This window comes from Hippoglossus hippoglossus, chromosome 22 (genome assembly GCF_009819705.1).
Source record: "Hippoglossus hippoglossus isolate fHipHip1 chromosome 22, fHipHip1.pri, whole genome shotgun sequence".
Classification (NCBI taxonomy): domain Eukaryota; kingdom Metazoa; phylum Chordata; class Actinopteri; order Pleuronectiformes; family Pleuronectidae; genus Hippoglossus; species Hippoglossus hippoglossus.
Window position 1 is genome coordinate 1,704,746 of NC_047172.1, and position 26,023 is coordinate 1,730,768.

General features: G+C 47.1%; 1 protein-coding gene across 3 annotated transcripts in view; it reads left to right on the forward strand.

Annotated features, from left to right (window-relative positions):
• syne2b (spectrin repeat containing, nuclear envelope 2b) overlaps positions 1 to 26,023 on the forward strand; it is an 88,209-nt gene that overhangs the window by 16,817 nt on the left and 45,369 nt on the right. For all 3 annotated transcript variants that reach the window (XM_034577395.1, XM_034577396.1, XM_034577397.1), the window contains exons 9-53: positions 1,381 to 1,481; positions 2,418 to 2,510; positions 3,885 to 3,998; positions 4,218 to 4,355; positions 4,881 to 5,045; positions 5,289 to 5,401; positions 5,786 to 5,954; positions 6,293 to 6,389; positions 6,511 to 6,710; positions 6,964 to 7,128; positions 7,787 to 7,927; positions 8,023 to 8,124; positions 8,241 to 8,414; positions 8,810 to 8,968; positions 9,065 to 10,714; positions 10,895 to 13,441; positions 13,891 to 14,025; positions 14,863 to 15,056; positions 15,315 to 15,384; positions 15,579 to 15,679; positions 15,765 to 15,885; positions 15,962 to 16,261; positions 16,863 to 17,458; positions 17,547 to 17,702; positions 17,905 to 18,055; positions 18,195 to 18,353; positions 18,539 to 18,706; positions 18,791 to 18,892; positions 18,983 to 19,183; positions 19,270 to 19,477; positions 19,591 to 19,703; positions 19,817 to 20,019; positions 20,117 to 20,224; positions 20,738 to 21,017; positions 21,137 to 21,466; positions 21,575 to 21,904; positions 22,008 to 22,307; positions 22,762 to 22,989; positions 23,144 to 23,260; positions 23,530 to 23,856; positions 24,023 to 24,367; positions 24,534 to 24,712; positions 24,860 to 25,076; positions 25,170 to 25,268; positions 25,450 to 25,614. In XM_034577395.1, the coding sequence (XP_034433286.1) occupies positions 1,381 to 1,481; positions 2,418 to 2,510; positions 3,885 to 3,998; positions 4,218 to 4,355; positions 4,881 to 5,045; positions 5,289 to 5,401; positions 5,786 to 5,954; positions 6,293 to 6,389; positions 6,511 to 6,710; positions 6,964 to 7,128; positions 7,787 to 7,927; positions 8,023 to 8,124; positions 8,241 to 8,414; positions 8,810 to 8,968; positions 9,065 to 10,714; positions 10,895 to 13,441; positions 13,891 to 14,025; positions 14,863 to 15,056; positions 15,315 to 15,384; positions 15,579 to 15,679; positions 15,765 to 15,885; positions 15,962 to 16,261; positions 16,863 to 17,458; positions 17,547 to 17,702; positions 17,905 to 18,055; positions 18,195 to 18,353; positions 18,539 to 18,706; positions 18,791 to 18,892; positions 18,983 to 19,183; positions 19,270 to 19,477; positions 19,591 to 19,703; positions 19,817 to 20,019; positions 20,117 to 20,224; positions 20,738 to 21,017; positions 21,137 to 21,466; positions 21,575 to 21,904; positions 22,008 to 22,307; positions 22,762 to 22,989; positions 23,144 to 23,260; positions 23,530 to 23,856; positions 24,023 to 24,367; positions 24,534 to 24,712; positions 24,860 to 25,076; positions 25,170 to 25,268; positions 25,450 to 25,614 (12,131 nt within the window). The remainder of the gene's footprint in view (positions 1 to 1,380; positions 1,482 to 2,417; positions 2,511 to 3,884; positions 3,999 to 4,217; positions 4,356 to 4,880; positions 5,046 to 5,288; positions 5,402 to 5,785; positions 5,955 to 6,292; positions 6,390 to 6,510; positions 6,711 to 6,963; positions 7,129 to 7,786; positions 7,928 to 8,022; positions 8,125 to 8,240; positions 8,415 to 8,809; positions 8,969 to 9,064; positions 10,715 to 10,894; positions 13,442 to 13,890; positions 14,026 to 14,862; positions 15,057 to 15,314; positions 15,385 to 15,578; positions 15,680 to 15,764; positions 15,886 to 15,961; positions 16,262 to 16,862; positions 17,459 to 17,546; positions 17,703 to 17,904; positions 18,056 to 18,194; positions 18,354 to 18,538; positions 18,707 to 18,790; positions 18,893 to 18,982; positions 19,184 to 19,269; positions 19,478 to 19,590; positions 19,704 to 19,816; positions 20,020 to 20,116; positions 20,225 to 20,737; positions 21,018 to 21,136; positions 21,467 to 21,574; positions 21,905 to 22,007; positions 22,308 to 22,761; positions 22,990 to 23,143; positions 23,261 to 23,529; positions 23,857 to 24,022; positions 24,368 to 24,533; positions 24,713 to 24,859; positions 25,077 to 25,169; positions 25,269 to 25,449; positions 25,615 to 26,023) is intronic.

Genomic DNA, 26,023 nt, shown 5'->3' on the forward strand with positions numbered 1-26,023 from the left:
TTCATACAAATGTAACGCACCAGGTCCACGTTGTAATATTGTGGGAGTATCACTCTTGGCCTGGAATTAATAACGCTGTATGACTTAGTACTTGTTCCCACTCGCACACATTTTTGAACGTGTTCAATAACATATCACACTGCGGAGAATAATTCAAACATTTCACACAGTATCATCAGTACTCAGAGAAATGGATTTACTTTTTATACACGAGTGAAAGAATACTGTTAAACTGTGATGAGGTCGATGCTCCATGTTTTTAGGTCGAGTCTTGTCACCTTGAGATTCGTACATATTCGCTCTGGAGGAAACTTTCTGAAGCTGAGACCGAAACCGTGAAATAAACATCCACAATCCCAGAAAATCAAAAATACAGGACCATGGTCATTTTCTCACAAATTGTCTCGAGGGAAAACATGTGCACCGAAAAAAAAAGAGGCAAATTCCTCTTATCTCAAAGATATATTTTTGTCCACAATCAAATTACAGAATGACGCAACTGTGGCACAGTCGGAATCTCATTACTTTACTAATATAAAAAAACATGCCTTATATTTCAATATAGCACGTGTACATCACAACATTATTATTCTATTTAAACTAAATGCAAACTGTATGTTTTATGGATATTACACTTTACACATATTTTAGTTTCTTCCATGTGTCCATAACGAGAATACCAGGCCCATGTAAAAGCTGGTTTACTTTGCTTCATATGGATAATAACCCAGAACACGTTCATATCAGCAGTGAGGGAGCATTTAGATTTTAATATTAAATAGAGCCCTTTGTTTTCAAAACCATTCTAATGAACATGATGTGAAAATGTTTCTTTGGTGGTTGCACACGTGTCAAAACAGAATTTGTTTAACTTTCTGCAGAGGAATTCATCAAGTTTATGTTGATGCGGAAACATTTGAACTCACATGTATTTGGTTCACTTGTTATGATGCCGTCCTCCCACAATCCGTTTTCATACAGTTGCACCTACTTTTCTTTTTCCAAAACACGACTCCTCTGCCTGCTCTCGGTGGCATTCTTGCATTAATTGATGCGGTGCCATGTGAATCCTTTGTGCTGAGCGCAGCTGAGCCGAGCCCAGCCAGCTCGAGGGCAAGTGAGATGACGGCCTGACAGTCTGCTGACTCCCTCGCTGTGTGTTTGCCTCAGACTCGTATAAAACCCTCGCCTGTTCCACTTCGCCCTGCTTGTTAATTCGTTAGCAGACTTTGATCGTCCCTTTAAAGACGGAGGAGTTACACCTCCATTCCTCAGATTCCAGTTCTGCAGCTTCAGGAGCGTGCTCGTGCGTTAGTCAGCAGCTTTGACAGGCGCATGTTAGTGTGAGGCTGATCATGGAGGAGTGTGATGTGGATGCAGATGTGGACGTTCGAGACCCAGATGAGAAGTCCATCATGACCTACGTGGCCCAGTTCCTGCAGTACTCCAGGGACCTGCCGCTGGCCGAGGAGGAGATGCAGGTCGGTGCCACCGCTTCATTTCCTACACACACATTAAGCAGCTCAGCAGTTTAATCTGAGGCTCACAGAGAGTTTTCATGTCAGTGCAACAGGCGGTGGTAGTGTTTGTGTTTCCAGCTGTTTAACCACCGAGCTGTGTAGTGTCAACAACTAGGAGGTGATTCACTTCTGCTCAGGAAACAAGGACTCGCTGTTTGGAAGGTTTCGATTTTTCACATTCCTCAGTCGCATCTAAAACTTCGATTCCACAACTTTCTTTCTCTGTGAAGTTGTTATAAATAATACGTGTTACATGTTATACATACTTTATATTCTAAGCAGATTTCCACTCTGACACTAGAGGCCTGTCGAGCGGTTTCTTGTTCTTTACACAGTCTGACTGATGAATTTTCACTGTTGTCAAAGTCAGTGTTTGAGTGAAAGATGAAATGTTAAACATGTTCATCATCTCTCACACACGTGGAGCATGAATCCTTTTTTATCAAAGAGTCGTTTTAAAGATATAAACTAGTTGCAGGGAGGTTTTTTCTCAGTAGAACAGTCAAATGATTGTTTTTTTAACAGACTCCTTGTCTGTGATGTCTGTGATGCTCTTCTCCCCCTGGTGCACTTTCACTTACATTTAGACTCTTGCTTTTGTTTTGCAACTTTTCCAAAATATAGTCAGAAACAGGTCTGTAACTGATGAGTCACACATAATGAGAGGAGTTGCAGCCTGGAGAGCTCCTTTAGTGTTGATGTATTGAATATGATTATCATGAACGTACCTAATATTTAAAAGTCCTGTGTCTGTGTTTACTTTAGTTCTCTCCTACACTTTCCCTTCATCCCTTCTTCATCTTTCTCTCTCCACAGTGACTTTGTGTTTGGGATCTATTTTCTCGGCCTCATGTTGTTTCCTCTGGTTTCTCTTCCCTGTCTCTTCTTTCCTCGCAGACACAATATCTGAATACTCCTCCCAAAGTTCCTTCTCCTATCAACCTGCCTGTTCACTACACTCCTGCTATTTCTGCGTCTCCTCTGCGACAGGTAGCGCTTCATCTCCTCAAGTTTCACCCATCTACTCACATTCTGAGACCCAGTGTCACGTTATAATAAATGATGATTCATATCAGCAGAGAATTTACTGTGAAGTCATAAATATCTTGGCAATACTGACATTTCTGTCTTTTTTGGTCTATATTACAGAAAGACATCGATACAAAACTATAAAAAAAAGAAAGGAAATTAATTAATTAACAAATAAAAAGTCAACAACACTTCTAGTAAGTTTAAAGCAGCAGATCCATCTGTTCCTCAACATGTTTTTCTGCATCTCCTCTCTGCCGGTGCCACACCCCCCTGTCACGGCCTCATGATTCAAGATAACAATGTTTTTGTTCAGGAGCCGTGTTGCCTGCTTGTTTTGAAACCAGCAGCCTCAGCTCTGATGCGTCACGCGGTGAAATTCAGCCACAACGATACTTTGTCACACCGACAAAAAACTGAAGATTTTATTTGTGACAATCAAATTCCTTGAAGAAGCGCCAGGAAAGTTGTGTATTGCGACGGCACGGCAGCTACTTCAATAAAAAAGCTCCGCCTGCCGAAAGCCAAGATTACTTTCAAATCACATGGTGATTAGAGCAGGACCGATCATGCACAATTGAACTAGTTTGCCCTGTTGTCTGGGAAGAAATCCAAACCCACAGGGAGGGTGTGTCCCTGAGCCTCCCATGACATGAAGAAAGCTCTCATGGGGCGACGGCAGTGCAGATACATCCTTCCTGCAGGTTCGGCCTGTCGCAGGACTCCTGACGGATCCGTCACTGTGACCAAAACACCTGTCGGCTCGGGTTTCTGACAAGACATCAGAATGTTCTTATGTAGCTGCAGGAGACACTTGAGGTTTTGAGCCACGCTCACTGTTTATCCTGCAGTGATTGTGCAACACGGTTTGCACCGTGGACGGCACAGAAAGGATCAGGCACAGCAGGAAATGTCTTCACCTTTAATGCTTCTACACGGAATGTGCACGTAGTCGACATCACCTCAATCTGGATTGACAGAAAGTAGGACGAGACTAAAAGTCGCGGTTGAACATGAGTGTAAAACAACTTTGTTACCGAAACAGCCTTTTCGTGTGTGTCGCTCCGCTCTGCACAGACCGGCTCCAAACACAAGAAATGTTGTTTTCTGGGACGTAGCTCGTGACTGGGGTCGGTGCCTTGTGGAAATTCATTTTTGCTTAATTGTTTTTATTGCATTTTCTAACTATAACCAGATTTGATCAAATCATTTTAGCTCCAAATAAAGAGTCTTAGCTCTGGACAGAGTAGAACAGATGTTTCACTGCAGCCATTGTTTGGTTTTGTTTGGGCTGTCACGTCTTCAGTCAATAACTGTGTTTGTCTGCGTTGCCAGGCAACACCTGATCGCAAGGCACAGGAAGTGACGTGCTGGTTGGTTCAGGCCTACGACGAGCTCCTGGAGGGGTGGGACTCCACAGAGGGCGAGAGCTACTCAGAGAGATACCACGTACGTCTCCTGTCGAGATATATGATGTCACAACTCTGTCAATAACCAACGTGAAATACATGTGCAATTACAAATGCTGATAAAACATTCCATAACTCTATCAAGAGCTTTGATGCTGCTGCTTTGATTTACATCGGCGTCCTTCTGCAGCTGCATCAGAGCGAAACAAACAAACTCCAGGTTTGAGTCGAGCTGACGATGTTACTTTCCGTCCCTCAGGTGTTTCAGACGTTTCTGGTGTCGTTCAATGAGCAGCGCCGGCCCATCATGCCTCTGCTGACGGCGATGAGACGGACCCCGAAGCTCAGTGATGAGCAGCGGGCCCTGAGAGAGGCGTGGGACACCCTCACTGAGAAGGTCAGTGCCACTCGCTATCTATCCATCTATCCATCTATCCATCTATCCATCCATCCATCCATCCATCATCCATCCATCCATCCATCATCCATCCATCCATCCATCTATCCATCTATCCTTCTATCCATCTATCCATCTATCTATCTATCCTTCTATCCATCCATCTATCCATCCTTCTATCTATCTATCTATCTATCTATCTATCATTCTATCCTTCTATCCATCCATCTATCCATCCATCCATCCATCCATCCATCCATCCATCCATCCATCTCTCTATCTATCTATCCATCTATCCGTCTATCTATCTATCTATCTATCTATCTATCTATCTATCTATCTATCTATCTCTCCATCTCTCCATCTATCCATCTATCCATCCATCCATCTATCCTTCTATCCATCTGTCTGTCTTTCTCTGTTTCTCTCTCTCATTATATTCTTATAGATACAGTATAAATGTATGTTGTATGCAGTTTGAATGACACATTTTCACTTCTCTCTCTCTCTCTCTGTGTTTTTCAGCTTCGTGAATATAGAATGGAGCTGGACATGAGTCTCCCCCCCCCCCTGGACGCGGTGGCCCGCTGGCTGCTGAAGGCGGAGGGGGCTCTGGCCGAGGAGCAGGGCGACCCTCAGGACCACGGCCGCGCTGCCGACGAAGCCCGAGAGAAACAGGAGCTGCTCAAAGTGAATATGAGCTTCAACCCTTTAATGTGTGACTTCAGGAAGTGAGATAAACAGTGAGAGTGACTTAACAAACCCAAGGTTCCTCAGGCCAGGTTTTCACTGTGGAGGATAAAAACAAAGTCAGCTGAATAACCACTGCAGTTCAGCATCCGTCCTCACTCCCTGTTCAGAGAATGCGTTGAACAATGTAGACTGTGATGAACATGTAGATGTGAACGATCTCACGGCTGAATGTCGCTGCAGGTTTGTCTGGAGGAGATGCCGCAGCAGCTCAAGACCTTCCAGTCCTTCCAGAACCTGGACGAGTACGGAAACTTGATGGTTCCCGCAGACAAGACCGACGAGCTGAAGAGGAGGTGAGGATTCTGTCTGTTATGATATATATACATATTAAACATCTTTTGGCAATGATTCCTAAGATGCAAACGCAGATTGTTGTGTAAATACAGATAGATGTCTGTAAAAGGCAGATTTTTATCAGCCAATGATAAATTAGACGAGCTCAAATCAATTTTACGAACAAAAAATACATATTAACACAACACAAGATACTTGATACTGTTGTGACAAGCTTATATGTTGCTTCATTTCCACAAACTCATTTTGCACATTTGATCATTTCAAGTTCTAGAATAATACGTTCACCTTGTTAAACGTTGGTCTCCTTTCTTCTTCCTCATCTTTCAGTATTTAAGCCTAAACACATGATTTTAACCTCTGCACGTGGATGTTCTCACCAGGTTCACCAGTGTGAGAGTCACTGCTAAGTACCACGGGATCAAGCTGGAGTACCGGGAGCACCGCCACACCGTTCTGCATCTGTTGGGTCAGATCAGGACCAAGCTCCTTGTCTGGAAGAGACCCTTCATTTCTCCGGAGGCCGTCCGGGTGTTGCTGCAGGAATGGCATGTGAGTCGTGAGCGTTCAGATTCAGCATCTTCAAAACAAAACGTGGTCTGGAGCCATGTTGGAGCTTCACATCATTTCAGTTAGAATTGATTAAATGCAGTTTAATGCAGATGTTGATTCCAGAGGTTTGATCCACATGACTTTGATGATCCCCTGACTTTTTATTTTCTAGGCATATTTAGGGTAAAATAAACATTCGGACACCACAACAAAATGACAAACTCACTATATGATAATCATTTGGACCAAGAATAATAAAGTTCATCTGTCAGTTTTTCACCTAATTATCCACGAATGTTGTTTCTACTTTGTGTGAATAAATCTTTATTTGAACTCAGGAGCTGATAAGCAGACAGGAGCTAACTTCTCTGTTGGAAGCAGCTCTTCATAAACTGAAGCAGATTTCTGAGAAATATTCAAGCAAATCTGCTCTTGGTGAGTTTCCTGTGACTTTGCTCATATCCTTCATCGGAGGATCTGACTGATTCCACTGAAGATCAGACCAGTTCATGGATGTTTGATTAACTGGGTGTTTGTTCTTCTTTCTGCTCCTCAGCTGCAGATTATAACCACGTCAGTCAGCAGGTGAAGCAGCTGGAGGAGGACACCGCCCTGGTCCTGGAGGAGGTGACCACAGTCAAGAGCACCATGGGCCGGGTCCTGTCCGCCTGGGACTCGTACAGCGACTGCCTCAGCTCCCTGCAGGCTTGGCTTGAGCAGAGCTCTGCAGCACTGAGCCCGGGCCACAGACCAGCGGTACCGTGCATATAAAGACCTCGTAGAACATGTGCAGTGATGCCAATCCTTGTTTTCTCTTGATTAAAGTTGTGTTTATTCAACAAGATGGTTCGACAGCTAGCTCCACCCACTACAACTCAACCAATGAGATTATTTCTGCCTCCAGCGTCGTTCTGCTTTAGGACACACATTTGGAAATCAAATAAAATAGAGAAAAACACTCTTTTCATACAAACCTCGATATTGAAATTGATGTATTTGTGATTTCCAGGTGTCGTCTGAAACTATGGCCGAGTGGGGCTCCCGACAGGCCCACTTGAACGAGGTGGGCAACCTCCTGATCGAGTCCACAGACCCTCAGACCAGCAGGAGTCTGGCGGAGGAGCTGCGCCGGCTCAACATGCACTGGGCCGAGTTCGTGAAGAAAAACACTTTTGTAAGTTAGCGAACAGGGGAAACCTGGTTAGTGAGAAGCAGTGACTCACTTTGTTTTGCTGTCGAATGAATGAATCACGCACTTGCTTTTCAGGTCAGTTGTCAATTAACTTAATACATTTTTCTCTAAAATGAAAGTGCTGCAGAGGATATATGTGATAAAGCTTGTGCTGTGTTCCACTCTTTATATTACACTGTTTGTCTATTTCCTTCTCTGTGTTGGCCTAGTTTCTTCTGTGTTTATCTGTTCTAGCGAGCACTGACAGCAGGATCTAGATAACTCGATGTCTCATGGCTCTGGAATTAAAGGTGTAATTGTGCCATTGTTCATTTAAGGGAGTGACCTCAAGTTTGAAAGTGCTGCTCCACCTCTGCTTTTCTTGTGGAGGTTATTTTCAATGCGAGGCCTCATGGCTTTTCATAACAATGAGTTATTAAAACAACTTTCATCAATGGCTCAGTCAGAGAAACTATTCCTTTAGAACAATGTGGTATTATGAGGGAGACAAGTGTCATTAAAATACCAATAACAATGACCAAGGATTAAAAGTTACATTAAAACACCAAATACGGCCGATTGGCTAATATGGTAAAAGCAAGAAATCCCATTTTGTCTGTCACATTATTGAGTTTTTGGGGTTTTCTTTCTGTTAAAATAGGACAACGTCTCTGAGCCCAGCGCCGACGTCCAGACCAGAACCCAGGACCCGCAGGCTCTGATCAGAGAAGCCACTCTGATTCTCAAAGAGCCTCTGGAGGCGATGGCGGGCCCTTTGCGCACCTACAGAAAAAGAATACAGGTAGGAGCCAATCATTGCTCCTTATACACACTGTTGTTTACTGGGAATGACGACAGTATCTCTCTAGAATGAACTGTTTGCTCTCTTCCCTTCAGTTCATCACGAGGAGGCTAAAAGAAGTGGATCTGGAGGCTCTCGCCCCCTCCCTAGAATGTCCAGCAGATCAGATACAGAAGCTGAAGTTTGCTTTACCTGACGTATGAATGATTTCTTTCTAACACCTTCATTCAGGTGTCTTTTGTAGCATACGTCTGTTTAATCTCTTTAACTACATATGTACTGACTAAAAGTCTGTTTGTTGAAATGTCGCCAGGTGATCCAGACCCTGTTGGAGACGGAGCAGGTGTGCGTGGAGCTGCAGCACAGTGTGTCGGGTCTGGACAGTCGTCTGGCGGAGCTCCTGCACTGGGAGACGGAGGCCAGGGAGCTTTACCAGCTGCTGAGGGCCGCACAGCGACAGCAGCGGGGCCAGGACCCAAGAGCCAGGGTAAGAGATCTGAGACATGTCCTTCATAAGACACCCTGATGTTTCTCTAACCTCTTTATGACATACACATGTAGGTTCGTTTTAATGAGGCAGCTACCAAGAGGAAATGATACACACTCATGCTCATGTGATTTAAATTAACTGACCCAGACAACTCTTGACTGGAACTTGTAGGTTTGGTAATGAACGAACTTATAACGACCCTTTGAAGTGAAGATAAAATAAAACACAAATAATGTAAATCACTTCCATCTTAAAAGAAACTGAACCTTGTGTTAGAAGAAAATAGAAAAAGAAGAGAAGAAATATATATATTAAAACAAATTATCTTTTTCAAAATTAGCAACTGTACCTTGCAAAATATTCAAACTGTTAGTAACCTTTTGTTCCTCCAGGCCCTGATTTCCCGTGGTCTGCAGCTGGAGGGTCAGGTCGTGACGGAGGAACAGGACCTGCAGGTGGTGGTGATGACCAATCAGAAGAGCTCTCCCATCCGGTACCTCCATGCCTCCGCTATGCAGGACAGAGTGCGGGCGGCTGTTGCTCAGTCTCAGGCCAGTGGACTTTTTGCAAGAAAATTTATGTGAAAGAAAATATTAACATAATATTACGACAATGTCAGGTTTTCCAATGTGTGATTTCAATTCCAGGAGGCTGTTGGCATGCTGAGCAGCCTGGGAGCCAGAAGAGACAGAAGCAGGAGCCCCCCAGAAGGAACTCCTCCATCAAAAGTCTTCATCCAGGCGAAAGATAAGCCTCAACATCTGAGACAGTCGGACACCAGACAACCAACCCAGCAGCCGGAGACAAACGTAGTTTCTCGTCAGTCTCATGAAACCTTTATTCCAAAGATAGTGGTGCAGGAATACAAAGAGGTAAAGACGACTTCTCCTCCAATGCCATACACATATGCACAAGCTTTGATGCAGACCAGGACAAAGTCGCCGCCAGAGGGCCGAGCTGAAGCGTGGTCGACGACTGTTTTGCCAAAACAGCAGCAGTCTCAGGAACAACGGTTCATGTCGCAGCAGCAGCAGCAAGATGAAGAGCTTAACAGACAAAAGGAAAAAGAAATTCAACAGCAAGAACTCAAGCAGCAGCAAACACAAAAAGTGGAACAGCAGGAGCAGCGGCCAACACAACAACAGCAGCAGAAGCAGGAACAGATAGAAAAACATCAATATCAAGTTCAGCAGCAGGTGGTAACTTGTGTACAAGTCGAAACACAAGTCAAACAGGTGCTGGAGCCCAACAAACAGCCACATGTACAGAAGCCACATGTACAGAAGCCCCCTATAAGCGCCACTGAGATTAAAAGCAGGAAGACTCAGGCCATGCAGAACCGGCCCTGGCTACAGAAACCAGTCTCAGGGGAGCATAAACCCCCAGACAAGGATTCTGCTCAGGACCAAACTCAAGGTTCACAGCCAAAGTCAGAAAAACAAATGCCATCAGTAGAAATTGTTCCTCAGCAAACAGGAAGTCCCAAGTCTCAACCTGAGGCAAATGCAAAGGCTCCTAATCAGTCGCAGCAACAGCAGAAAGAGAAAGCACCGCAACCTCAGATTCTTTTTCAGCGGCAGCCAGAACAACGTCAAGATCAGCAACAACAGGAAAAGCTAAAACAACCACAACAACCACAGCCTACCTTAAAACAGACACAACCAGATTTCGATGCCAAGGCTAAATCCAAGATTGTAGCTGTTGCTCAACCTCTCCCACAATCTAAGGTACAACCCCAAACTATGGTTCAGTCTACATCTCAGACAATAGTCCAAGTACAGTCAACAAGTGTGTCCCAAACTACAACGGACACCCAGCACCCACCAGACACCATGTCTCAAACCAGAATGAGCCAAGTTCAGTCACAGACACAAGTCATTCCACCGCCCCAAGGCCCGGTGAAGACACAGTTATTGATCCAACCACAGACACAGACACAGCTACAGCTTCAGTCTCAGGCTCCGTCCCAAACATGTATCCCAGCTGAACCTCTGTTCGGTATCCATGGTGCACCTGTAGCTCAAGTGCAAACATGGGCTCCAGTCAGATCTGCTTCCCCTATGCAGGCTCCAGTACAGGGCCAAATGCAGCCTCCTGTGCCATTCCACGTTCAACTTCGTACTCATCCACAGTCTTGGGCCCCTGTCAGGCCCCCCTCCCCTAGACCACCTACACAGGCCCAGCCTCAAATGCACACTCAAGCAATTCGTGATGCTCAAATCCATGCCCAGTCAACGGCCCATCCTCAAGTCCATCCTCAGTCACTGGCCCATCCTCAAGCCCATCCTCAGTCCATGGTCCATCCTCAAGCCCATCCTCAGCCAAAGGCCCATCCTCAAGCCCATCCTCAGTCACTGGCCCATCCTCAAGCCCATCCTCAGTCACTGGCCCATCCTCAAGCCCATCCTCAGTCACTGGCCCATCCTCAACCCCATCCTCAGCCAAAGGCCCATCCTCAAGCCCATCCCCAGCCAAAGGCCCATCCTCAACCCCATCCTCAGTCCATGGCCCATCCTCAAGCCCATCCTCAGTCACTGGCCCATCCTCAAACTCATCCTCAGTCAATGGCCCATCCTCAAGCCCATCCTCAGTCACTGGCCCATCCTCAAACTCATCCCCAGCCAAAGGCCCATCCTCAAACTCATCCTCAGTCACTGGCCCATCCTCAAACTCATCCTCAGTCACTGGCCCATCCTCAACCCCATCCTCAGCCAAAGGCCCATCCTCAAGCCCATCCTCAGTCCATGGCCCATCCTCAAACTCATCCTCAGTCACTGGCCCATCCTCAAGCCCATCCTCAGTCACTGGCCCATCCTCAACCCCATCCCCAGCCAAAGGCCCATCCTCAACCCCATCCTCAGTCCATGGCCCATCCTCAAACTCATCCTCAGTCACTGGCCCATCCTCAAGGCCATCCTCAGTCACTGGCCCATCCTCAAACCCATCCTCAGCCAAAGGCCCATCCTCAAGCCCATCCTCAGCCAAAGGCCCATCTTCAAGCCCATCCCCAGTCCATGGCCCATCCTCAAGCCCATCCTCAGTCCATGGCCCATCCTCAACCCCATCCTCAGTCCATGGCCCATCCTCAAGCCCATCCTCAGTCACTGGCCCATCCTCAAACTCATCCTCAGTCAATAGCCCATCCTCAGTCCATGGCCCATCCTCAAACTCATCCTCAGTCAATGGCCCATCCTCAAACCCATGGCCAGGGTAAAACCCATATTCAGTCGATGGCCTGGCCAAGTCAGGCTGAATCTTTGACTCAACATCAAACCCAGACTCAACATGTTGTCCAGCCTCAGGTTCATTCTCAGCCTATGACTCAGTATTCTACACATGCTCAACCACCAGTCCAGCTCCCAGGACAAATCCTGCAGGGCCAGCTTCAGGCTTGGACTCAAGTCAGAGCCTCATCTCCAATATCTGTCCAGCATCCTCAGGCTCAACCTCAGTTGTTTCCACAGGGTTACCCCCAGGCACAATCTCCATCCCAGCAGTGGACACACAAACACGAACTACAAAATCAAGCCTTTAACCAGCAGAGACATCCCACTCCTCCATCATACATTCAGCAAACAGATCAAGCTTCACAGGCTCAGGCCTATTCAACAGTTCAGGTTCCACCACAGTGGATCCAAACTGGGCCCCAGCAAGGACCTCAGATAAGGACCCCTGGGTATTCTCACATGGGGCAATCATATACTCATCCTGAAAGACAGCCACAAATACAACACCAAGCCTTGGCTCAAACACAACCCCAGATGAGGCCCCAAAGTCCCATGCAACAACAGATGAGATCTTATAATATTGTTCAGACACAAGGCCAAGTACAGCTGCAAACTTCTGTTCGCCAGCACCAGCCTTATCCACCGTCTCCCTCTCAGCAATGTTCACAGGTCCCGCATCAGCCTGAATCTCAGCATCATCCTCAGACACAAATTCAAATACCTCAACAATCACAAGTGCCACATCCAACCCATCCTCAGTTTCCTTCACAGCCCCAGGTCCAAACAAAGCTGCAGGCTTCAGCCCAAACACTCATTCACACACAGCCACCGGTACAAGCAAAGCCCCAAGCTCAGACTCAGCCACCTCCTCCACAACCCAAACATCAGACCCAGCTCCAACCACAGCTGAAAATTCAGTCAGCAGCTCAACCAAAAGGTGAAATGCCTTCACAGCCGAAGCCTCTTGACCAGTTAGCCCCACAACCAGAGGCTCAATCCACAACTCAAACTAAGACTGGATCACTGCCACAATCTGTACCTGAGGTCCAGTTGCCACCACAACCCACAGTTCAGTTACCAACCACCCCCAAGGATGGATCCCCTCCACAGGCCAAGTCACAGCCCCAAACAGCACCACAACCTGAGACTCAAATACCAACTCAACCGAAGGTTCATTCACAAAGCCAACCTAAGACTGGATCACTGCCACAACCTGTACCTGAGCCCCAGTTGCCACCACAACCCACAGTACAGTTACCAACCACCCCCAAGGATGGATCCCCTCCACAGTCCAAGTCACAGGCCCAAACAGCACCACAACCTGAAACTCAATCACCATCTCAAACAAAGGTCCAGTCACCAACACAACTCACGTCCCAATCTATGCCACAGCCCATACCTCAGGCACAGCCGCCACCACAGCCCCAACTTCAGGCTCAGTCACCACCGTTACCCAAGGCCCAACCTAGCACACATTCCAAGGTTCAATCACCCCCACAGGCCAGACCTCAGATCCAACCACTTCCTCCACAGCCCAAAACACAACAGTCCCAAACCATTGTGCTCTCTCAGGTCAATGTGCTACCTCAGTCCCAGGCGGAGTCACCTGACCTCATCAAACCCCCGGCGCTGGCCCAGGCACCTCCACAGGCTTACACAGAGGCTTACGCCAAGGCCCAGGCTTTGGCCAGAAACGGCTTTGAGGAGGCTAAGCACTGCCTGCAGGAGCACATCCTGGAAGCCATCAACGTCTTCAGAGACAAACGCATATCAGCCGAACAAGTGTCAGTGAAAGAGGTAAATCTAATTTCTGATGTTTCCTCCTGATTCTATATTGGTCTTCATTAGTGCTGCTCTGATACACAGCACTCCCATAGACTAAAAAAAAACTGCCTCCTCCATGTTAGTGGGTGGGATGGACCAAAAGAAAAAGTAGGTTACTGGGATATTTGGCTACATTTCTGGATAGTGGGAGTGGAGACATGTCGTCCATCTTTATATACAGTCTATAGGATCTGTAGTTTAAACGATGAACCCAGTTCATGGAAGCTGCGTTTGTTGCTTTCAACTCAGTGGCTGGTTGGACAGAAATCTGCAAATACACAGGAGAAGTTTGATGATTTAATAACTTTAAATAAATGCATATATTCCTCTCATCAGATGTGTCAATGAAAAATATAACATTTTAAATCGACCAGTTTGCAAGGAGCCATTTTGCAACTGCCTGATATGCCTTTCTCCTTCAGGAGACCCTGAAGACCTTGGACCCAGAGTTGCTGGAGGAGTTCCTGAGAGCAGCCAAGGGCATGGAGGCCTTCTGTACCCCCCCACAGCTCAGAGACATGGAGTTCTTCACCCAGTCCGTCAGATCTCAGTGGGAGGTGGGACACACACTCTGTTAATGCGTGAAATGTTTGTGTGTGTTCACATGTGTTAGTTACAATGAGGCTTCCTCGTGTTGTTCAAGGTACAAATGTGTCATATTCGATCTCATTCATGTCTTTAAAGCTTAAATGTACAAAAACCTTGTTTTGACAACTGTGTCCTAACATGTCCCATGTTTTATTTTGAATTTGTTTCATGATGTCTCCAAGGCCGTGAGAGCTGAGATCTCAGGCTTTTTGCCACAAATACGGTTTGAAGTAACAAGGAGAGACTTTAACTCAGCTGCTGGTCAGTGTGAGATGCACTTAAGCTCCCGATTAGACAAAGAAATCCAGGTAGTTGATTTACTAGAACTAAGGTGGAGGTGTGATTCGGTGGATAGGTATTCTGCAAACTTACCTGCTCTACTTGCCTAACCTTTCTTTCCTGCTCCTTCTTTGTTTGCCTCCGAGGAGCGTGACGGTGAGACTTGGTGACTTTGTACTGGTTCCTCTTTAAGAGACTGCTGTTTTTGTTGGCGTTTGTCGAGAATAACTTACAACACGATTTAGTATCTTGGGTGTGGGCAAGAAACTTTTTCGTAGTTATATGAGAACAATAAGAATTAAAATAAAAACAGCATTCTTTCACTTTTTGTGCAGTTCAATTTGTTGGGGTCGGCTTTTGCATTGGACTACATCTGTCAAGCTGTCATAATAAAAATATAAATAAAAAATGTGATTCGATTAGATTGTGCACCAGTGTAAAAAATGATATTGTGACGTTGTGCATGGATGGAATGTTAATCCTCTGGCTGTAAAAGCAGTAATAACCATGCTCCCTGTTCTCAACAGGCTTGTTTTGCAGTGGATGGCAGCTTTGCCCAGGCGGGGCAGCACCTCCAGGCCCTGAAGGAGTTGTGCGACACCCTGAGCCCGGAGGACGCTCACCGCCTCGCCCAGACGCAGCTGAGGGAGTGTGAGAAGAGGCTGGCGGCCATCCAGCACCAGTTCAGCGGAGACCAAGACGCACCACTCCCTGATCCGAGGTGCGTTATCAGAGTCAAATATGTTTTTCTGAAGAGCAGGCGGTGATGGCAGATTGTTAATATGACCTGAATGTTTTAAGATTAAGATGAGTGTGTGGGTTTCTACGTTGCCTTTTATACAAACAGACATTTTGTCCATTTACGTCCTTGAAACTTCAAACGTCAGACTTTCACCTTCCACTTGCGGCTTTTCCGCAATTGAGATTAAAATGTTTTGAAGGAAAAGCAGAAATCACCGTCCTCGTTTCCTCTTCACAGGATCCCTGTTGCCTTCAGTGAGGACGTGACCACACAAGAGGAGCACGAGATACCTCAAGTCTCAGCTGAGGTATGACTCACCCCCTTTGAAACCTCACATTCCCAAGACTCAACCCAATTAGAGCTCCTCTAAAATCGTGTTTTTTCCAGTGAATGTTTTCAGACCAATGTTCCAGGAACAAGCGTTTCACATTTTCTTGTTATAAACATTTATACCTGGAAGCAGTTTGAATGAAGAGATAACAAGTTACTCGTGTTTTTCAGGTCTCCCAGGTGACAGTGCAGACGGTCAGTGTGGAAAGGAGGGAGGTTGAGAAGCAGACGTCCATAGAGGAGGACGTCAGCAAGAAGGAGGCTTTAGAGAGGTACGCCTTGATAACACAACGTACATCATACTATTTGGATTCTCAGTGTCTAGCTTGATGTTTTTACTTGTTTTAAATTTGACAGATATGAGAATTGTAAGAGGACCATACAAGCCCAGCTTTCTAAAAACGAACAGAGCCTGAAGGACATCCCCTCGGACTCCGTCTCTCTGAAGGGCTTACACACACGTCTGCAGGAAATACAGGTGCAACACATGATTGAATGTTCTTGTTCTATATTTTTAGTCAGCACAACATGCTAATATCCACTTTTTCCCGCAGTTCTTGAGGCAGGAGACGGAGTCCCTGTGGTCCGAGTATGGAAACCTGTGCTCCCAGTGTTCCCAGTTGGGTGGAAACACCGGTCTGGAGCAGGAGAAGGCGGAGCTGCAGGAGCAGTGGCGCACGCAACAGTGTAACCTCCAGAGGAGAGGCAGCTCGCTGGGCGCCGCCCTCAGACAGGTTGACTCCACAGAGAACCACATGGTGGACTTCACCGACCGTCTGGACCGGTACCTGAGGCAGCCCAAAGACATCAGCGCCTTCACACTGGCCAACACCAACATCCTGAAAGATATTAAGGTCTGATGTCCGCCACACATATCGTTCACTTGTGTTTATTCTGTCACACAAACGTTATCAATGCATCAATCGATAAAGTATAAGTGACTTTTATAGTGTATACTAAGAACAAGGAAACCGTACTACAACCATAAACCGTATTTAAAAGTGGACGACTCCCCTAAAGTGAAGGCAAAGCGTCTTGATCGCCCCCTGGTGGCTGGCTGCAGTGTAGGTCATAAACCCTGCCTCCTCCATGTTAGCAGATAGAACATGGATCAAACTAAATTCAAAGTATATGTTAAATACTTTTTTTAAGTTTGCTTTTATTTAGTTATTTGATGATATAAAAATGGGCTGAAAACATGATTGAAGGCTGAGATTGACTCATGATTGGTTGGTCCCACGGCTCCACCCCCTGATCACTACTGTGCAGACACAGGTTTTTTTGCTTCTCAAATCTGTAGGAAGTGAACAGTGTTGGAAGGAAAAGTCTGAAGCTAATAGACAACAGCAGAATTTTCTGGAAAGAACAAAAGTTCATTCTCAGCTTTGGCAGAAAAAGGAATCTCACACTTCAGTCGTCTTATCTCACTCTGTACTTTGTCTCCCTTTGCAACAGGAACTAGATGAGAACATCCAGAGTGAGCTGGACCAGCTGTCCCGTCTGGACCCTGAGTCCAGCGATCTGGACCCCAGGGACTGTTTCCCTCTGTCCCGCGAGGTCGAGACCCACAGAACCAGCCTTGACCAGCTCAGACAACAGGTTCGCAAGAGTGAGGCCTCCGCCCGCGCCCTCGACCGATTCCTCATGTCACTACGCACTGTGGATGAAGACATCTCCGGAGTCCAAGGCGCCCCCTGCAGTGATTCTACGATACTGCAGGACGGTCGATCCAAGCTGGCTCTGATCAGGCAGAGCATCGACAGTCTGAAAGAAAAGGCGCCTCAGCTGGATCTGCTCCTGCAGGGAGCCAGGCTGACGGTCACCAGGGATGGTGTCCCGGCCTCCTGCCTGGACATGGTGACGGCTCTGCTGAGGCGGCTGGAGGAGGCTGACAGTGGGTTGGCCGTTCAGCAGCAGGGGCTCGTCAAGGAGACCCAGAATAAATCCCTGGGCCTGAGGAAGAGGGCGCTGCTCGCGGAGCTGAGGACGTTGCAGGATATGATTGAAACACAAGGCCTGAAGGAGCCCAACATACCTGCGGTGCACCACAGGTGTGTGTTGTGTGACTGATGCAACAACTTAAGTTATATCAATGATGGTTGTAATTAGAATTTAAATGTATTATATTGTCTTTCCCAGGCTTCGTGCCCTGTCAGATCTGGAGGTCCAGCTGCAGGCCCAGCATGCCGAGCTCCAGAACCTCCGTGAACTTCAGGAGAAACAGGGAGGAGGAGAACACCTCATGCAGGAGCTGGAGACGCAGTGGAAGGAGACTCACAAAGGTTTTTCTGACAGGTGCGTTTTGCAGGAGAAGCAATAAATCACACAAATCACAATTAATGAAGCTTGTAGGAGAAACTGACTCTTAAAGTAAAGCTCTTCTTACAATACTGTTAATAAGCTAAGGTGCATGTGACGGATGCTCCTCTTGGCCCAAAGCAGTGGACGTGTGGTCAACAGAGGCTGAGACATTAATCGTCTTTTCTTCCTCTTGCAGGAAGAAGCGTTACACCGTCCTGCTGGAGAATCTGAAGAAGTTTCAGAGCTGCTGGAGTCACCTGAGCAACACCCTGCAGAGAGTGGAGCAGACCATCGGTGATCAGGCCTCCTACATGGGCAAAGACAACCTGCAGAGAAGTATCACCAAGGTGAGTTCACAAGATACCTGTGTCTGAATCTGACATTTCAATTTTCTGCCGACACATTGTGCCGACACATTGTTCAAGGAGACTGATGTTCTCTGTGCGTTCAGGTGAACTTCCCATTAACACGTGTACATTTCTCCAGTTCAGTGACATCAAAGAGGAGCTGACTGGTCTCAGGGAGCGTATGGAGGAGATGAGAGGTGTTAGCAAACAGCTGCAGTCACAACTGAAGACGATCCCAGACTGCAGCGAGTCTGCGTACGAAGCCGAGGCTGACACTCTGATGGACAACTGGCTGGACGTAAGAATCTGTGCATGAAGCTTTCCAGAGAAATGAGAGAGGAACATGTGGATATTTAGCTTCTGTTTGCAATTTAAAATGTTTGATTTCTCAAATAAATGAGAAATAAAAGATTTTGTGTGATCCTGCTGACAGACAGACAACCTTCACTGAATGCTGTTGTTTTCTGTCTGCTGCTCGTTCAGGTCACAGAGAAGACGGACGCGTGCATGGACAACCTCAAAGTGGGACTGGAGCTGTGGGAGAAGCAGCTGATGCTCGGCGGGGAGGTGGACAACTGGGCAGGAGCGAAGCTCGCCCTGTTTGCAGCGAGCCATCCCTTCTACAACGAGCAAGACGTTCTTGCCATGAGGGTGAGATTTTTGATGAGGTGAAATTCACAAGGCTGGTTTTTATTTTGAAGGACACCTTCAGCTATTGTACTCTTCAATTTACAGGATGAGATCCAAGCAAATGAGGAGAACATTGAACATTTCCACAAGAAGTCAGTGGAGATCCAAGAGATGCTGCAGAGTCAGGAGGCTCCGCTGGAACTACAGGTGAGTTAGAGCATTACAAAATCTCATTTCACAGTGTTTGTGTCCTTTTCTACGGTGTTTGTTTCAACCCTGCTCCTCCTCTCACTGCAGGTGATGGAAACCCAGCTGAGGAAGAGGATGGAGCAGGTGAAGGAGCTGTTCACCGACTGCACAGACGTCTTTGAGGAGCTGATAGCTGTGAAGAAACACCTCGCTGAGAAGATCGACGAGTGTCAGTCAGCTGTGCAGAACGTCCAGTGTTCTCTGAGTAAGATCGATGCTTCCGGACCAAACGTCGAGGTCCAGATACAGGTACACATAGAGAAACGTACAGAAGCTTAAATAACATGTCAGTCAGAGAAGTGAAATGTATTTTCATTATATGTTGTCTCCACCAGGATCTGGTTACTGATCTGGAGACTCAGGAGCAACAGGCCGAGGCTGTGTTGAAGGAGGTGGGCTTGGTTTCCAGTGTGGCCAGTCCCCAGGCGCTGGAAGCTCTGTCTGTGGACTGCAGCCGACTGAGAGAAGCCATCTCCCGCACCAAGGACATGATTCACCTGAAGAGAGAGGAACGGGACAAGGGCCTGCTCAAAGTGCTCAAAGGTTTGTGATTTGAATCGGTTGTGATTCATCTCTTGAAGCTTAATTTGCCTTTTGGGTTTTAATTTGCACTTAATACATTTTACTTGATGTAAATGGTCGTAACGTTTCCTCAGATGAGAGGCAGTCCTTCGAGGAATGGTTCCAGGATTTGCAGCTTTGTGTCAACGAGTGTTTCGAAAACCCTGAGAGCAAAACAGATGTGGAGACGTCTCTGCAAAGACTCACCGTGAGTGGACGACTTAATGATGATTTAGACATGTATGAATCTATGTGATCTAGGTCTGATTTCTAGATGAATAAAGATGGATGGCTCCTCACGGTTTCTCTTGTGTGCATCAGGCTTTCTTAAAATCCAAGGATGCAGAGCGACGTCTGGATCAGATGAAAGTTCAGCTGGAGAAAGGCAGAGAGCAGATTCCTCCCCAGCAGCTCTCTGAGCTCAGCGGCTGGATGAAGGAGCAGCAGGAGGAGGTGGGAACGTTCAGAACCCACTGCCACAACAGGCAGCAGCAGATGGAGTCACTGCTCAGTGACCTGAACAGGTGAACTCACGGATCCTCAACAGACCCAGTTCACATTAACATGAATCACTCCTGCAGTGAAAAGAGTGTAAGAGTAACATGTTGTTTTGTTCTCTAGTTTACAAAAGCAGCACGACAGCTTCCGCGAGTGGCTGCAGACCAAAGAGAAACAGTCTGTGGCGTCGGACAAACAGAGACGACTTCTCAAAGAGCTTCAGGATGAGAGGTGACATTAATCATACAATCAGATCTCCAGCTTCAACGTGTAGTTAAATGAGATATACAAATTGATATCAATACAAATCTGTGCATAACACACATACAGTGAAGTTGTTAAAACATTTTAATGATGTGACTAAATAGAATTTTATGAATCTGAACTGTCAGACGTAACAATCCCAAAGTTATCCCAAAGGTTTGTCCTGAGGAACGACATTGTACAGATAAAACAGTGCACATCATGAAATTATATGATAATATGAATATGAGTAAAAACACCAAATACAACAACATATTAAATTTAAATTGGAGGAACAAAGCCTGCATTTTCCTACAAATACTCCAGTATTGATAAATCTGTAGATGATGAGCTCACCATTCTTTTGGGATTCAGAATTTGAGACACACACTTTACGCGATCTTGGTTTTAATGAAACTGAACAATTAGATCAACACACAGAAAGCCGTCCGTCCCCTCGATGTGTCTCGTATACCTCATATACTTCTCTCCATGTGACAGTGGTAGAGCGGAGACCCTCAGTGAGCTGTTAGCATCAGTGCGCAGACAAGGCGTCAGAGCTGAGACCCTCCTGAAAGACGGCGATAACCTGATTCAACGCTACAGAAACCTGGAGGCTCGGCTGCAGAAACAGGCCAAGGCCCAGAGTGACCTGGAGGGGGAGTGCGACAGGTGCGATACCCAGGCTGAGAGCACCAGGACCTGGATCAGAGACCTTCTGCAACCCCTCAGCTCCACCGGCAGAGACGTCCAGACGGAGGAGATGAAGTGCAAAGCACAGGTCAGTGGAGATTCAGTCGGATTTAACAATTTGAACAGGTCCTTAATCCCAAAGTCCCAGACTGACCCAGACGTTAAGATTCATCAAGTTTCCAAATATTTTTCATATGGTGTCACCAGACGATCCTGAGCTCCAAACCCGAGGGAGACTCTAAGATGAGCAACCTGAGAAGACAAAGCCAGAGTCTGTGTGAGAAGGAGGAGCTGGACGAGAGCAGGAAACAACAGGTCCTCCAGTCGGTCAGAGAAGCAGAGGAGCAGTGGACGGCCGCCCTGCAGACGGCAGAGGAGGCTCTCACCAAGATGGAAGCCCAAGCTCTGTTGGACAAAGACACGAGAGCTTTCAAAACCCAGAGTGAAAACGTCCAGTCCTGGATAAGAGACCAGGAACAGAACCTGCAGTCTGTCGGCGGACACATGCCGGTCGAGGAAAAGCTGCAGATCGCACAAGTGAGTTTAAAAGAGTGTGTGGATCATTTGTTTTAGAGTGTGGTGGGTTATAACTTCAGGAAGGATCCAGCTGGCGTGCTCACCTAAAGAGACGTGTGTTGTTTTCAGGCTACTCTCAACTCCAAACCTGAGGGAGAGTCAAAGCTCCACGATCTGAAGCAGCAGGGTCAGAGACTGTGTGACAACCAGGCGATGGATGACAGCAGGAGACGAGAGGTTCAGGACGCAGTCAGACACGGGGAGGAGCAGTGGAGGAAAGTGATGAAGGCCGGAGAGGAGGCTCTCCATAAGGCGGAGACCGAAGCTGCGTCCGACAGAGAGTTCGATTCTTTCAAAACCCAAAGTGAAGACACCCAGACCTGGATGAAGGAGCAGAAGCAGAAGCTGTTGTCCCTCGGTGGTCACATGCAGTGTGAGCAGAGGTTACAGGTTTCACAGGTGAGTCCGGTTTGATCACACGTGCACAATGTAGTGGAGGACGTTCTCTGCACAGACTGATTTCTAAAGCTTTACACCACCATCTCTGTGTCTTCTCCTTCAGGCCGTTTTGAGTGCTTCGCCCGAGGGTGAGTCGAAGGTGCTGGACCTGAAGAGAGGAGGCGAGAGTCTGAGCGACGGCCTGGAGCAGAGCAGGAGGTCCGAGGTGCAGCAGCTGGTGGAGAACGCCGAGCAACAGTGGAGGATGGTGCTGCAGGCTGCCGGGCAGGCCGAGCTCAGAGGTCTCTCAGACGACTTCGACACGCAGAGTAAAGACACGCAGTCGTGGATCAGAGACAGACAACAGAAGTTACAGTCTGCGGGTTGTCTCTCGCCACCTGAGGAGAGATGTCGCACGGCTCAGGTCTGAACTTTGATGAGTTGACTTTGAAAAAGGTTTGGACTACAGATGAAGATGGACGACACTTCTCCTCTTCCTCCCACTATGTAGAAAGGAAGCCAAAATATCGATATGAACAAGCATCAGTGTGATAAGAACGACCTTAAACGACAGAAACCATATTTGACAAACATTTATTTAACGTCTTTTACGATTTTTTTGTTTGGTCCATGTCCCATCTGCTAACATGGAGGAGGCAGGGTTTATAACCTATACTGCAGCCAGCCACCAGGGGGCAATCGAGACCCTATGGCTCCACTTTTGGGAGTGGTCCTGTCGTCCATCTTTGTCTTTTCGAAACTCTTTCACCTTCTTCCAGTTATTATCATACATTCTAATTATATATAATTAGAATCAGAAGTCTGAATGAAAGAGTTTTTGTATTTAATGAATATGATGCTGTTTTGTTTTTTTCCAGAGCGTCTTGGGTTCCAGACCTGAAGGCGACTGTCAGGTCAACAATCTGCGGCGGCGAGGCCAGAGCCTGTGTGACCACAGCGACGCAGACGAGGGCAGGAGGCTGCACGTCCAGCAGACGGTCCGAGACACGGAGGAGCAGTGGAGGGCGCTGCTGCAGGCGGCCAATCGGATCAAGGACGACGCAGACGCTCAGATCGTCAAGGAGACGGGGAGGAGGAGCCTGGAGGTGAGAGGTGTCTGTTTTATTGGGATCAATAAAAAGGCCTTAAATAGAATTGAATAGTTTTAAATTCCGATTGTTTCGATCCCTGAACAATCCAAACACGTCTTCCTGAAGCGTTTTAAACCGCCTCATCACGTCGGTATCTTTCTCTTCTCAGTTGAGAGAATTCGATGCCCATGAGCAGGACACCAGGCGCTGGCTCGCAGACTTCCAACAGCGAGTGAGCTCACTGAGCAGCAGAACCAAGGCTGAGGACAAGCTGCTCACAGCACAGGTGAGCTGAGGCACCGGGGGTTTGACACCACAGGGAGAAATGAGCAGAGAGATATTATTCTTTCTAGACATTTTACTTCTAGAGCTGACAGAGACCAGGAAAGGGAAGTGAAGGAAGTGTTAAAGTCATGCTGTGGGGTATTTACTTGTTTTTGGAGTTACTCTGCCCCCTTGTGGTATCGTATCAGTTAGTGCAGCTTCATGTCCCAACCACACAATAATCTTGTACGTTTTACAGATCATATTCAACCTTATGTATTTTATCTCCAGGACATTTTGCTCTCCAAACCTGAAGGAGACTCCAAACTCCAGGAGCTGAAGAGACGAGGCCTGAGTCTGAGCGGACAGGACCTCGAGGGACAGAAGAAACAGGAGGTTGAGAGCAGAGTGAGAGACGCTGAGGATCAGTGGAGCGGAGTCCTGCAGGAGGCCAAACAGGCTCTGGATCAGGCTGAGAAGCAGTGTGCTCTGGAGGGCCGGCTGAGGGAGTACGAGACCCAGAGAGAGAGCACCAGAGCCTGGCTGCAGGACAAGCGGCAGAGCCTGGTGTCTCTGGATGCTCAGATGGATCCAGAGGAGAAGATCATGACTGCACAGGTGAACTGGATTCCCACCACGATATGTTTCTTTAATATATAAATGTGTCACCAAATGAGTTTGGACTTCAGTAGTGATTTGAAAGTTTAGAGTATCTAGAATTCATTCCCCCTGTATTTTCCTTTTGTTTATAACTTCATATATATTCTCTTTCACTTCCTCTCAGACCATCCTGAGCTCCAGGCCAGAGGGCGACTCCAAGCTGACCGAGCTGAGGAGACACAGTCAGAGTCTGTCAGACCAGGAGGACCTGGAGGAGGACACGAGACGAGAGGCCGAGCGGACGGTGAAAGACTCGGAGGAGCAATGGAGGACGGTTCTTCAAACAGCCGAGAACACGATGAAGAAAGCCGAGGTCCAGTACTCGCTCTCCAGGGAAATGGAGGCCCTGTGTGCCCAGGCAGGAAGTACCAGACGCTGGGTTAAAGATCTGCAGGACCAGGCCGACTCCAAAGGGAAAGGCCCTCGGGGAAGTCAGGCTCAGCTGGAGGACAGGCTGAGCACAGCACAGGTGAAATATAAGATATGAATAAGAAAAGATTCAGACCTGGATTTTCCTTCTTTGCGACACATTGTAAATCACACCAGTGGACAAATGTCAGCTGTACAGCAAAATAAACATCTAGGAATATTCAAAATAATTATCTAATTCAGAAAATGTATGATTATGTCTGTAGGTCATCTTAAGCTCCAAGTCGGACGGTGAGGCTCAAGTGACGGAGCTGAAGAGACGAGCTCAGAGTCTCTGTGAACAAACAGACCTGGAGGGGGGGAAGAAGCTGGAGGTTCAGCAGAAGGTCTCAGACATCGAGGAGCAGTGGAGGACGCTCCTTCGTTCTGCTGAAGAAACTCACAGGTGCAGGAAGCTCTTCTCATGTTTTTATTGACTTTTGAATTTGATTTTTCTTACATTACATAACTGTGAGCTTGATTCTGGAGGCTGACTTCAGACTGAAGTTGATGGGATTTCTAAAGTTCTCTATCATCTTCTGATTCCCGTCAGAGAGCTGAAGGGTGTCGTGAAGCAACTGGTTTCCTGTCGACACAAGCGAGGCCAGGCCAAGGCCCGACTGGCCGAGCTCCAGAAGCAGACGTCCGACCTGCCGCTCATCTTCCCCTGGCCGGGCCTGGGCGAGCGGCGGCAGGCGGTGGAACAGGCGCAGGCCCTGCTCGACCGGAGCACGGCCCTGGCCCCCGTCCTCTCAGACGTTTGTACGAAGGTAAGAAAAGAAACAGCTCACATGCAACAGAAGCTGAGAATAAAATGGAACAAATGCTTTAAATGATCTTCCCTGTGCCGTGACGTCCACCAGGCTGCGAAGCTGTTTGAGATCACACAGGACCGAGACTGGGCCGATCCGTCCGGGGCAGCGAAGGAGGAGTCGATCCCTGCTCTGCTGAAGGAGCTGACGGTGAGTCCACTGCTCTGTGGTGACAACACACAGGAAATCCAAACAAAAATGTATATTTCCTTTATGACCATGTGTTGATGTCAAATGACAATGATAACAATAATAATAATAGGTAGGTAGGTTGTTCCAAAGCCGAGGGGCCCTGACGGCTTGTGATAATATGAACTGCTGTTTCCTTCAGGCTGCTGAAGCTAACCTGGAGCAGGGCATCCTGACGGAGAGGCAGTGCACTCAGCTGGTGGAGCAGCATGAAGCAGCTCAGGACTGGCTGAGGGAGCACGTGAAAGGCCTGGGAGCTCCTCCAGAGGACAGACAGGGTCTGCACGGTGCTGTCAACACCCTGAAGGTCAGATACACCGAAACTAACACTCTGAAGGTCAGATACACCGACACTAACACTCTGAAGGTCAGATACACCAACACTAACACTCTGAAGGTCAGATACACCAACACTAACACTCTGAAGGTCAGATACACCGAAACTAACACTCAGCTTGTATAGTTTTCTCTTCACTAGTAACAGAACCCAATTTGTATGTATATGAATATATATGTATGTATATATGTTCAATTTTTTTTTGCAAAGCTGACTTTTAATAGACAGAGCACATAATGTAATCATAGCAGCTTTCTAATTATATTATTATTAACTATAAATAAAAAATAGCACAAGTTCAACCAAATATATAGTCTAGAATAAAAAGACTAAATTTGTTCACGTAAAATACACATGTTTCATGCTGTTGTTGGTAAAG